General features: G+C 44.2%; 1 protein-coding gene across 1 annotated transcript in view; it reads right to left on the minus strand.

Moving 5' to 3' along the window:
- Positions 1–14,104, minus strand: part of IL21R (interleukin 21 receptor) — a 50,091-nt gene that overhangs the window by 17,985 nt on the left and 18,002 nt on the right. Inside the window, exons 5-8 of the mRNA XM_069064182.1 lie at positions 11,774–11,925; positions 9,639–9,816; positions 8,743–8,833; positions 6,248–6,332 (exon numbers count right to left, since the gene is read on the minus strand). Coding sequence (XP_068920283.1) covers positions 6,248–6,332; positions 8,743–8,833; positions 9,639–9,816; positions 11,774–11,925 — 506 coding nt within the window. The remainder of the gene's footprint in view (positions 1–6,247; positions 6,333–8,742; positions 8,834–9,638; positions 9,817–11,773; positions 11,926–14,104) is intronic.

Raw genomic sequence — 14,104 nt, forward strand, 5'->3', positions numbered from 1 at the left:
GTCTCTGTCTCTCTGTCTCCAAAATGTAGACTCATTTTTCCCAGAGGTTCTGGAGTCTACAAAGGACTCAGTTCACGGCAGTCACCTTAGGGATACTTTAAGGGTCTCCCTCTACCCCTCATGCCCTATTCTTAAGTATTGGAGCAGTTTTTAACTTATGAAGACAAAGGCCTGTCTGACAATTTGGGATCCCTGAGTCAAAGGTCCCCTAGTCCTATGCTCCCTTTCTACTGTGTACTAAACCAGGTCTCACTGAGGCCAAGTGATCTGGCCAAACCCACATGGTCATTCGGCAGAAAAGCTCTGATTTGAACCCAGGTGACCAGACATCCAATCAGTGCCCTTGTCACTGTGCCACAGGCTCAGCTCCTTGCACCATCTTCAGTCACCTACAAGGGTCACTATAAAACTCTGCTCATTGGACAGATCAGAGTTGCCCAAGTCCTGAAGCTGTAGTGGTAGGTACAGGTCCTGGGTTCAAGACACATGGCTGACCACTTAGGAACTTTTGGGCCCTAAACAAATCGCTGGACCTCACTTAACCTAAGTTTTCTTATCCTCTATTTTCTTATCTGTAAATTTAAGATAATTATACTTGCACTGAGAGGCACCATGACCTAGCATAGAGAGATGGCCTCTCAGTAAGGAAGACCTGAGTTCAAGTTCCACCAGTGACAAATAACTGGCTGTGTGACTCTGGGTGAGTCATTTAACTTTTCTCAGTGCCTCAGGCAATTGCCTAAGACTGAAAGTTGCAGAGAAAGGTATCAATCTGCATTAGCAGAGGAAGTCCTTACCAGGAAGTAGCCACATACAGAGATGAAATCACAAGTTTTTTTAAAAGAAAGTGTGTATGTGTGTGTGTTTGCACTAAACTGTCTTACTCCATTGCAAGGAAAATACATTGAAAGCAGATGTTCTATAACATAAGAGATGTTATTCTCACTTGTGGTTTTGTAAGAGTTTTCAAGTTTGTTTGTTTTTTGTTTTTTTTTTTTCTGGGCCATGCCTATAAGTCCTTTAATTGTTTAACAAATACACCACAACTCATCCATCTAGGTGAGTAGTCACTACCTTTGCTCTAAATTTTTTGGAAATTGCTTTCAGGAACACAGTCTTTAGAAGAACTTCACTGGTGGCCACCTTCATTCTTAGAGAACATTTGTGATTTTTTGAATTAGCCATAAAGTCATTCTGTGAATTATAGAACATCAAACGTTGGACCTTTGAGGAAAGGTAGCCATCATTTGTTCCAGTGGTGGGAAACCTGAGGCCTCGAGGACACCCCTGATCTGGTCCAATCTCCTCATTGTATATAAGAGGAAACAGAGGTAGAGTCAAATCCGGTGAACAAGATGGGCTGCCAAACTGCAGATTACCATTTTTGCTGAAAACTGAGGCATAATTCTAAAGTAATGGGGCAGATTTCCTTGTGAGGCCTCATCTCCCGCTGCCCTCCTTTGTGGATCTTACAATCCAGACACACAAGACTACTATTCCAAACATACTCTAATATTTCTTTCCTTTACCTGGAACATCCATCCACCCAGCACCAGGTTCTGCCTGTTGAAATCCAGTCCGGCCTTTAAGACTCAGTTTAAAAAGCCCACCTCTTCCATCAAGCTTTCCCTGATTCCCCCCAGCTAGCAGTGATACTCTATTCCCTGCTGGTTCTGGAATTAAAGAACTATGGCTTAAATACCAGCATTTCAATTTACAACATATAAGACTTTGGACAAGTCATTTAATCTCTCTGGGCCTCAGTTTCCCCATTTGTTAAATTTTGGACTGGATGATCTACAAGGGTCAATTCCAGCTCCAAATCCTATGATACCCCTGGCACCTCAGTATTTTGAAAGGTGCTACTTATCAGTTCTTGCCTTTATTGCAATTGTATGTCTGCCATTTTGTGCCCCACATCGGACTAATAATATGTCTCATTCATCTGTCTCCCTCACTGCTCCTAGACCAGGGCAGGGCACCCAAGAGTGAATATTGGATGAATGAATGGAGTAGACCCAGTGTGTGGCAGCTATCACCTTCTTTTAACATGGATCCCCAGTGACGGCCTATCTCATCATCTGTATTGTTCCTCTACTTCCTGGAAACCTCCTTACCAATTATCTCACTCAAGCCCATGCTCCTAATTAAAAAGGAACCTGGATATTGTGACCCAGAGAGGGGAGAATGAATATGAGCTTGGATTTGCCTCAGGAAGGAACAAAGCTGTGTTGTCTCAGCCTGCTGGAAATAGCACTGGACATTAAGCCAGGGAAATCGGGTTCAAATCTCACCTCTGATGTCTACTACATATGAGACCATGGGCAAATCTCCCTAAGCATCAATTTCCTTATCTGTAAAAAAAAGAGGGTTGGAATAGATTACCTGCAAGGTTCCTTCTAGCTTTAGATCTATGAGTCTTTGACCCTTGAGGAAGACCCCATTTCCCAACTGGCCAGAACTCCCCACCCCCACTACCTGCTTTCTTCTTTCAACTTTCTTTTAATTTCAATAACTCAGCTGCTATAGCTTCTCAGCCCTTCTCTGGCTAAGTCCCCCTTAGTGTATAGGTTTACCCCCTACACTTCTGACCATATGTTTGACCTTCCTTAGAACCCCACTTTTTCATTAAGATTGCCTATTATTTACACTGTATGTATTTAGCATGTATAGTTATTTTCATATTATCTCCCTCATTAGAATGTAAACTCCTTGAGGGCAGGGACTCTGTTTTTGCTTTTATATGCATACCTAGCACTTAGCACAAAGTAAACACACAAGAAATGCCTGTTGGCTGACTAAATGTGTGACTCTTGGTAAGTCCCTTAACCTCTTCCTGCCTCAGTATCCTTCCTGTGGGATAATAATAATACCTACTTCACAGGATTGTGTAAGATCAGAGGAGAGAATTCATGTAAGGTGCTAAATATATGTTAGCTATGGCACCTGTGCTTCTTCCTTGCTTTATCGTCTCTCCTAATGTCACATAGTAGGCACTTTATAAATATTTGCTGATTGACTGATAATTGACTCAGGCTATTTTTTAGTAGCTCAAAAAGACCTTAGAGATTATCTAGTCTGGTGGTTCTTAGCTTCTTTTCTGTCCTGAACCCTTCTGGCAGTATGGGAAAGCTTATGGACTCCTTCTTAAAATGTTTTAAATGCACAAAATAAAATATATAGGATTACAAAACTAATTCTGTTGAAATAGAGATGTGAGTTTTTTCTTCTCATTCAAGTTCACAGACTTCCCCCCTTAAAATCTATCCACAGATTCCCTAGGGCTTCATGGAATCCAAGTTAAGAACTCTTAATGAAATTCCACATTCTCATCCACTAAGCCACCAGCTGCCACTTGTATCTGACCAGATGTGGGCAGAACAGACTTCACAGAGAAGACACCTACTAGTGTGGTTTTCAGGTGGGGCAAGGCTTTCCCAAAAAAATCTCTTCCACAGCCCCACCTTCCCTCCTTAGGGCTAAGGTATAGAAGGTCTCTGATATTTTCCTATGTTCCCTAGGAGAGAAGGAAACAGCCAAGCAATGACCATTTGATAGATAATGGAGCTGAAGTCTAGAGAGGGCCCATGATCTGTCCAAGGTCCCCTTGGGCCAGGTCCTCAGATTGCTCCTTCCCTAGTCCTTACCCTCAGAGCTACACACCCCACTCCACCCCACCAGCTTGCCTAGCTCCCAGAGCAGCAACAGATTTAGAAAGGCCTCCTCCTAAAGCTGGGCCCCAGATTTCTGCAGGGAGCAACCAAGCCTAGAGAATTGGTAGGCTGAATGATGGAGGACACAGATTTAGTATTTCCTCTGCAGAAAGTGCTGCCTTGACCCCAATTAAGATATAGCATATAGAACAGGAAATCATTCTGGAAACTGAGACCGGGCCCTCAGCTTGACTCATCTTTTCTCAGCCGAGCCCATCATACACATGACTGTATTTCTTTTGGTATCTCAGGAAAGTGCTCCCCCCACCCTGGTAGCCGCTGGGTGAATGCCTGGCAGATGACTTGCTTTCCCCCTGTCCTTTTCCTCTCCTATGTATATCCCAGGCTCTGCTTTTGGAAGTAGGAAGCCTCTTGGCCAAGGGGACCGGCAGAGCAGTGGGTGAGTTTGTTTTCAGTCTTTTTAGCCACAGCCTACTTGCTCCCTCTAATCAGGCACCCAGGGCCCTTCTCCTATCACTGGTCACCTAAATGCTGGGTGCTCATTCACCCCACCCCACCCCCCACCCTACAGGAGGTCCCCTGGACCTATTCCTCATGATCCAATAGCATAAAGACTATGCTGACCTCTCTTTCACCTCCTCAGGGCCTTATTGTCTGCCAGCCCATCCAGGAAACTAATTCATGCTAAAAGGGGCATTGCTGAACAAGCCTGGATGTTTGCTTTCTTCCCAGGAAACATATTTAAATGTCATCTGGGACATCCCCTGCCTCAGGTTCAAGTTGGGAAGGTAGGAACTGGTGGAAAATTCAGTCCTGGGGCAGAAGGTTGAGGAAAAGATTTTTTTTTATTTTTTGAAAGATTGGTCTTGGCTGAAATCCCCACCAGCAAATGTCATCTTGAGGCCTGTCCGGCCCACATCTGGACAGATGCCAATGGCAGCTGGTAGCTTAGAACACTTGAGTCTGAATCAGGAAGACTTTAGATACTTATTTTCTCAAATCTCTCCCCTAATCCATCCTCCACTCAGCTGCCATTTTCCTAGAGCATGTGTCTGATCATGTCATTTCCCAGCCCCCTCCCATTTTTCCCACATACACACACACACACACACACACACACACACACACACACACTCAATAAGCTGCAGTGGGTCCTTATTACCTTGAAGACTAAATCTAAAACCCCCTCTTTGCATTTGAAGTCCTTCACAACGTAGCCTCTGCATATACCTTTCCAGTCTTTTCATACTTTCTGACCCTCCCTGAACTCACCAACCTTCTTACTGTCTCTCACATATGGCCTCCACCTCCATCCACACTCTGAAGTTCCATTGATTTATCTCCTTGCCTGGAATGAACCCTCTCCTTCACCTCTGCCTCCTGGATTCTCCAACTTCCTTCAAGACTCAGCTAAAATCCACACCGCCCCCCCAGTATTTTTTCACTAAGATTACCCATTATTTACACCATATATATTTAGCATGTGCAGTTATTTTCATATTATCTCCCTCATTAGAATATAAACTCGTTGAGGGCAGGGACTGTGTTTTTGCCTTTATATGCATACCTAGCACTTAGCACAATGCCCAGCACATAGTAAACTCACAAGAAATGCCTGTTGACTGACTAAATGTGTGACTCTGGGTAAGTCCCTTAACCTCTTCCTGCCTCAGTATCCTTCCTGTGGGATAATAATAACACCTACTTCACAGGATTGTGGTAAGGATCAGAGGAGAGAATTCATGTAAGGTGCTAAATAAATGTTAGGTATGACACCTGTGCTTCTTCCTTGCCCTGGGGTATCGGGAGGCCCCTCGGTGGATAGGGAGGGAAAGTTTCCACCACCCCCTTCCTCCTCTCCCAGTCATAGGCTGGGGGAAGATATGCTCTAAGGCATAACATCACACGTTCTGATGGGTCAGATCCAACTCATGAATAGAGGGTTCTGGGAGGACAGGATGGCAACCACGGGCAGTCCTGTAGCCTGAGGGAGAGAGCAGCTCCCACCATCCTGCCTCAACCATAGCCCTAAACCCTCTCCTGCTAATTCCTGGCTCTGGCCCCAAAGGGTGGGAAGGCTGCAGGAAGGTGCCTGAGGAGGCCCAAGGCAGGGAAGACACAGTCTGCTCCTTAAGGAGATGTCAAAGGAAAGGAGAGAAACTAGAATGTAGTAGGAAGAGGCCTGACTTGGGAGGCAGGCCAGTGGGGTCCTGCTCCAGCTCTGCCTCTGATCTCCACCCCTCTAGTCCTCAGCTGCCTCACGAACAAGATAGATTTGGACTAGGTAACCTCTAAGGTCCTTTCCAATCTGAACGCTCTATGATTGTGTGACTTGGGGAAAGCCCATGGAGGCAAGGGGGGAAACTCAAGGGGAAAAGTCTTGCCTCAAGAGTCTTCTCATCCAGGCTGTTATTTTCCATTAGAGGCTTCTGAGCCCCTGCCACCACCCCCCTACCCCTCCAAGGGAGCTCGTTGTGGAGAGCAAATCGTTCCTCCCACCAGCCCCTGGCCCCTAGAAAGTGTTTGTGTTTTCTTTTCTGACAACAGTATCTGTATCTCTGAGTCACCAGTACCTTAAAGTTGCCCTGATGGGCTGAATACAGGGGCTGAAAGAAGGGCGCGGGGTTGGGGACCAGCACCCACATCTTCTTCCACAGCCTGAAACATCAGAAAGAGAGAGAAACAGACAAAACAAAACCAGGGTCAGGGGTGTTGGAAGATGGGCTGGGCCCATGGCCACTGGAAGATCGGTTAACTCAGTTCTACCCAGCCCTGTTCCCACAGAAGGACTGGTGAGGCTACCCAGATGCATCCTTGCCCCCAAGAGAACGTTCAGCTGAGCTCTACACAAAGAAAGGCATTGGCTGGAGGCCCCTCACCTCTGCAGAAGACTGGGTAGCCCAGCCACACCTGAGTCTTGATAAGGATTACCTGATACCTTAAGGCATTGGTCAACCACCTAATAGTTTGGCTCAACTCGACCCCCTCCCTCACAGAAGGATTGGCTAGCCTAATCTCACTCCCACAGAGGATTGGTTTAGCCCAGGTGCCTCTAAATTTCCCTTAACATTTTGGATCAGCCTTGACCAGGCCAGTCTCCGTCGCACAGAAACCCAACAATATGCAATCTCACCAGCCCAGGGAAAGGACCAGCTCCACCCTCCAGGATCAAGATAGTCTGTATATTGCAGATCCCTCCAGAAAAGCATACAAATTGCTCTTCTCTGACACACCTGGTTGTAATTTCCATTATACCTGCATGAACTTAGCATGTGATTTGCTTAATACCCCTTCAATATCTTTCTTAATTAAAAAAATCAGATCCCTAGGAACTAATGATTCCTCTGCTGGCCTATCTTGATTTATTTACAGGGACACAGTTGAGTGATCTTTGCTAGTGTTCTTCAGTATCTTCATTTTTCTGATGGAAATGAACCTTGTCTAGACCCTTAGAGTGATAAAGAAGGGACCTTCAAGATTCTTCCTTTTCCAACCCACTTATATCACACAGGGAGAAACTGAGGCCCAAAGAAGGGAAGAGATTTTTCCCAAAGTTAAAGGAAGAACCTAGACAGATTCTAGGATCAAATGAGATAACATTTCTTAAAAGTGCTTCGAATAAATTCTTATTCCCTACCCCCACCCCATGCCCCTTTCAGTTCAATTCCAACAAACATTTATTAAATAGTATCTACTTTGTGCAAAGCCCTTGAATATGCTCCCTCCCTAATTCTGCCTCAGGATCCCCAGTTTCCTTCAAAGTTCAGCCCAAGTACCTGCCTCCTCCAGGAAGCCTCCCCTGGACCTCCTGGCTGATATCATTCCCTTCCCTCAATTCCTTTATTTCTATTTTTTATCTCTTTGTAATTTTTTTTCTGTGACAACCCCTCCCCTCACCCCTACTCCCTTCCACTAAAACCTCCCCTCCTTCTTCCTCCCCTGTAAGCTCCTTGAGGGAAAGGATTCTTTTGGTCTTTTGTCTCCTCAGCACCTAGTACAATTTCTGGCACATAGTAGGGGCTCACTTAATAAACTCTCTTTGCATGAATAAAAGTATTTTTTAAGAAACTCTAAAGCATGATACAGATGTTACACACTTTATTACTGTTTTTATTAAATTCCCTCTAAGACTCCTTTATCCCACTGTTCCCTATTGCACATTCCAAACAGAATGTCTCAGACACAATGTGCTCATCTTTGCTTCCAAACCCTCCCCTCTTCCAACCATTCTTCCCACCTTTCCTCCAGCCTCCCAGCTTCATATCCTTGGTGTTATGCTCAACTTCTCACTTTCCTTCCCCCTACATTTCCAATCAGATGCTAAATCTTGGTGTTTCATACCTCCACAACACCTCTTCATTCTACTCACTCAGCTATCACCTAAGCTCATAGGACAGCAGTCTTCCGATTGGCTTCCCTCCTCAAGTCTCTCCCCACTTCAATCCAGCATACAAAGGCATTTATTTTCCTTAAGCAAAGATCTGACCAGGCTCCCTGTTGCCTCTAGAATCAAACATCATTTCTCCTGTTTGTCTTTTAAAGCCCTTTACAATGTTGTCCCACCAACTTTCCAGCCTCATTGGAATTATTCCTTGTGAGCTCTGCAATCCAGACAAAGTGGCCTTCTCTGTGCTCCTCACACACTCTACCTCTCATCTCCAGGCTTTTGCATAGACTCTCTCACATTCCTGAAATGCACTCCCTCTTCTGGGTCTCACAGAATCCCTTTTCCTTCAAGAAGCAGTTCAAGCATTCCCTTGCACAAGATGTCTTTCCTCTTACCTCCACCTGCTAGTTTCTTCCCTCCTTATTTACTTGTATTTATTCTGTATATCTTTGTGTATCTTTGTCCTTGTTGTCTTTCCCATCCAAATGTAAACTTCTTACAAGTTTCATTGTTGTTTCATTGACATTTGTGTCCCTAGGGCCTAACACAGTGCCTGGTATAGTAGATCTTTAATAAATGCTTATTGATCGACTAATTTATTGGTTGGTCTATGCTAGCTCTTCCCCCAGCTCCTGTCTCCCAACCCATCCCCATCTTTCCAAGGGACCCTGACTTTCTCACCTCTGTGTCAGTTTCCAGCCAGCCAAAGCAGTAAATATGGTCACGATGAATGAGATGGGAAATATCCAAGAGGACCATTCTGTTTTCTCTTCTTCATGGGGAATAAAATAAAATGGATCAGAATTCGAGTCCTTCCCCTGAACTTGGGAAAGAGGCTAGTGTGAAGGAACAGGGAGAAAGTTGGACAATACGAATGATGGTAAAATACTGGCAATGGAAAATGAAGGCACAGAGTAGCGAGGAATGGGATCAGAGGTCTTTTACTACCCAGGGGACCTCTCAGTTAGACTATAATAAGCTTTGTCTTCTGAGGACGACCTCCACTTGCCAGCCCATGGTTTCTATTCCTGATTTCAGTGCAGTCAAGACAAAGAATATGTTCTTGACTGAACTGACAGTCAGCTTACTTACTCATTCACTCATAAGCTGCCTGGTTGGTTGACTGAGTGAGTGACAGACTCATTAGTCAGACTGACTAATCAATCAGTTGACTGACTGACTGACTGGCAGTGAATTGATTGAGTGATGGGCTAGCCGACTGATTGAGTAAGTGAGTGAGTGAGAGAGGCTAAGGAACTAGATAGTTGTCCGAATGATAATATGACCAATTGACTAGCTAACACTGATTATAAATCACTGACTTATTGGTTGACTGCCTGGCAGCCTTAAAGAGTGATTGGCAGATAACAATCTGAGTGAGTGACAGATTGACTGACTGACTACCTGGATGCCTGATCAGCTGTTGGACTGGGGTCCAAACAGTTAAAAGCATACTTAAAGAGTCTTGGGGTTTCTGAACTCAAAAAATTTGGCCCAGGAAGCCTAAGGTCAGGATGGTGGCACAGAAGATGGTGCTCCTGGTCAGGGAAGAGGGGCTCCAATGGCTTCATACTTACCCACTGGTGGAGTTGTGAAGTTGGCAGGAGCACTCCACTCACTCCAGACCCCACTGTAGAGTGAAGATGGCTGGGGCTGAGCTCGAACTTGTATTTCATAGACTGAGCCTTTCTGGAATTCCAAGGCCAGGAGTGACACTGACTTCAAGTCGGCTGGGATGGATTTGACATTCTGAGTCTGCCGTAACATTTAAGTAGAGTTATAGGGCTGAGAAAGATCCCAGGAACTCATCCGATCTAGCCCCCACCCCTGGCAAAGGTACTGCCCATAGTGAAACATGCCTAGCTTATTTATGAAGGTCTCTGAGGATAGAGAACATGCAGGTTCTCATAGCTGCTTACATCCTTCCTCCTTCATATTCAGAGGTAGAGCATTGACCTCAAAACCAGGAAGTCCTGGGTTCAAGTCCTTCCACCTCTTATAAGTGATGGAATCCTAATAAAGCTTCCCTCACCCCCAATATTCTTACTTCATTATGGACCCAGCCCCACTGTACCTACTTAGACACCCCTGCTAATATCCTAACTTCTTCATATATGCCTCACTGTTCACTGGAACAACAGGTGAGTCCCTGAACTCTTAGTTCCCACAGAAACAGCAGGTATGTCCATGTGATGGGAACCCAGCTACTGCCTCTACCTGGTCACTGCCCCCAGACCCATTCCCACAGAAACAAGTGTGTTTCTGTACTCAATCACGATCACATCATCCATCTAGCCCAAGACAGGAACACAATCATAGCTATCCATCTTGACCAGACAGGACCATAGCTAGGACAATAGCTAGCCAACTGGAGGGCAGCATGACTAGAGTGTTTAACCACTGAACCATAGATGGGATCCCTCCTCTGTTACCTAATCCCTTAACAAACTCCTCCTGCCTTTTTAATATTAATTATATTCCTCTATTCTATGTAAATTTTGATTGTGTAATTAGCATCTTTACCCTATATAAATCCATCCTGCTTTCTCTGAAGTTGCTGGTTCCTCTTGGAATTTAGCCTGCTTCATGAGAGGTGTCAATCTCAATAAATGCCTATACTTGGATTAGAGGTGGTCTGACTCTGAATTCTTTGAAATGGTTCTACCACAACACATCATGAAACTCCAACAGTTTTGGGATGGGCATAGCCCTCACCGCAACATAAGTACTGGCTGTGTGACCCTGGACAAGTCACTGAACTTCTTAGAGTTGCTCTAGGCATCTCTTGAAGACCAAAGTTGGGGAAAGAGTTGGTACATTGGTCGATTAGGAATTTCTTCACTAGGAATTTCCCTATGTCAATAAAGTCACAAGTTAAGTCTTTCATATTTCTTTTACTATCTTAGAAAAAGAGCCCTAGGCTGGAGTCAGGATTGCTATGCTCTAGTCCTGACTCTGCTTCTGCCATGACCTTTCAGGAAAGTCATTTTCACATACACTATACCTACCTTCCGAATGAGACTGGGGCTCACCATTGAAGAACATCTACTAGTTAATTACTTTCAGAAGGTGTAACCAAATGTCGGAACAAGCTAATAATTGTCCAGAGTAAACCAAGTGTTCTGGAAATCTCCACTTCCTTACAAAACAGTCCATTCTACCTTCTTTAGGCATTTAATTAATTGCTCAGAAATCTTCAATGGACCCCCCACTGTCCCTAGAATCAATACAGTCTCCTCAGTGTGGCATTTGAAGTCCTCCCAATAGGGCTCCCATCTGTCTTTCCAAACTATTTCATCTTACTTTCCTTGACACACTGTCCCTACACTCCAGCCAAACTGACTCAGTAACTGACCCCCAAATTTGACATTCCATTTCCCACCTGAATGCCTTTGCACAGACTGGAATGAATCATCAGATGCTACCTCCTATTCAAAGTCTATCTTGATCTTTCTAATTGTTAGTACCTTCTCACTCCTCAAATTATCTTGTATTTTTATCTTGACTTTTTTATGTACACATAAGACCCCCCAGCAGAATGCACTCTCCCTAAGGTCAGGAACTGTTTCATTTTTGTCTTTATGTCCCCAGAGACTAACACAGTACTTAATAAATGTATATTGAAGTGCATTGAATCCCAAGGCTCCTCCTAGCTTCGACATTCTATGCTCTGTGGTGAGACAATCGCTATTCTCTCTGGAAGAATTCTTACCGTCCAGGAGTCCTGCTGTTTTTTGTAGCGCAGCTCATATTGTAGCGTATTCTGTAATGCGTAGTAACGAGGATCTTCATAGAGGGTTTTCCAGGAAATGTTATAATCTCCAAAATAGGCCACAGTCACGTTGAAAGGGGGATTTGGCTTAACTGGGAAGAAAGAAAAGTATATTCATAGACAGATAGAAAACACTTAGTGACTTCAATTCAATTCAACATGTGCCAGGCACCCTGATAGGTGTGGGCAATAGAAAGGCTAAAAGGACCTGCCTTTAAGGAGGTTGCCTTCTATGGGGAACAAACAACATGTACATACAAGGGAGTACAAAATATATGGAAAGTAAATGCAAGGTCATTTCAGGGAGGTATGGAGGAGAGAATACAACTAGAGGAATCTGGAAAGACTTCTTCCAGGAGGGAGCTCTTGAGTTGAGCCTTGAAGGAGTCTAGGGACTCCAACAGGAAGAAGTGAGGGGGGTTGGGTCAGCCACAACATACATGCATGGGAGCAGAAGATGGGACATCGAATGTGAGGAACACCAAGTACACCAGTTTGACTGGACCATGGAATGCTGGGATGTGTAATCACCCTGGAAAGATGGGTAGAAGTGAGCTTCTGAATGACTTTAAATGCCAAACAGAAGAGTAAACTGAAGGCATATCCTACTCATGCCTCAAGGAACATTTGTAAGACTAATAATTTTTTGTAAATCACCTTAACCTTTCTGGTCTCAGTTTTCCCTTCTGAAAAATGGACAATATGATCTCTAAAACCTCTTCCAGCACTGAGCAGATGTCTGGCATGTAGTTGGTACTTAAATGTTCATTGACTGATTGACTAACCTTGCAGTTCTGAGAGTAGAGGTCAGTAACGTTGACCTCCTTCGTTTACCATTTATTTTGACTCAAATTCATTTTCATGCTGAGTCAGCAAGGATTTGGGGAATAGAGTAAGTGGGCCACGAACACTAGTTTCCACAGTGCTCATTGTGCATAGCCCCTGAAATGGGTTTTGGGAGAACAGGATCCTCATAAAGAGATAAAAAGGAGTTCTGAAATATCTAACCTTGTCAGAAAAGTTGTCTAGGATGATAGACTAGAATTCATTCTCAGACACATTCTCAGAGTTAAAAGAAAAGACTTAATCTTAGCCTGAGAGTCTTGCTTTTTGGTCCTTTAGCTAGGCATGGTGGCTCATAGTCCTGGCTATGGCTAAGGAGATGTTAGGTTGTCTTTTTCAGGTAAAGGTTTGCTCATTACTGTACCCTAGCAGATGGGAGCAGAGACAGCCATCAGATGCCCCTTTCAAAGGATACTCAAAAACTGGCAGCCCAAAGGAACTTAGTGACTATGTGCCTAGTACAGATACCCAACAGCAACCAGCAGAACAACGTCAGTAGAGATGGCGTGATCAGTAGCAACCTTGAAATTATCACTGTGACACCCCACAGAGAGCTAAATGAAGCCATCACCAGAGGACATCACTAGTCCTATAGTGTCAAATATCAGAATTGCGCTGCCCCCACAAACATTCCCTATTTGTGTGCCTTCCAATATGTTTTTGCTAAATGGGTTCCTAGTATATGTTTCTTCATCCATGCTCTTATCAATGGTTCCCTCTAAGCCTACCACTATACCATCTCAGGTCAAGAGTATAGTAACTTTGGGGCAGCTAGGTGGCACAGTGGGCCTGAAGTCAGGAGGACCTGAGTTCAAATTCAGCTTCAGACACTTAACACTCACTAGCTGTGTGACCTTGTGCAAGTCACTTAACCCCAATTGCCCTGCCCTCCCCCTCCAAAAAAAAGAGTATAGTAACCTGAGGGAGAGGGTACCCACACATATACATTCAGGTAATCTCCTTGTACCACTTTATTGGCTTGACTGTTTGAATAAATATCTTTTGTTTGCACTAATGTATCATTTGATTGATTGTTAAAAGAAAACACGTTGGTAGGGGCTCATGAGCTATGGTTTTGAGTGGGTGTTGATCCTCAAAATGCTCTAAATGAGGGAATCCTCTTGTGAAAGGAGACATTCTAGGAGCTACCATAGAATGTTAGAGATAGAAAGGACCTTTGACCAATCGGAATGTTAGTACTTGAAAAAGACCTTAGAAAATAGAATGCTAGAATAGTAGTTCTCAAAATATGGTTATAGATCTCTGGGTGTCCACAAGACTCTTTCATGGTATACTGTAAAGTCAAATATTGTTATTTGCCTATTAAGACACTCCTCCCTTTTCCAACTAGATATCTTTGTGAAGCCAGATTTTCCTCATATACTTCAACCAAGACAACACAGAGCAACAGACTGAATGCAGAAGCAG

The sequence above is a fragment of the Petaurus breviceps genome, unplaced genomic scaffold (genome assembly GCF_028583685.1).
Source record: "Petaurus breviceps papuanus isolate PSGF00001 unplaced genomic scaffold, PetGlider_PUasm1.0 138, whole genome shotgun sequence".
Taxonomy (NCBI): Eukaryota; Metazoa; Chordata; class Mammalia; order Diprotodontia; family Petauridae; genus Petaurus; species Petaurus breviceps.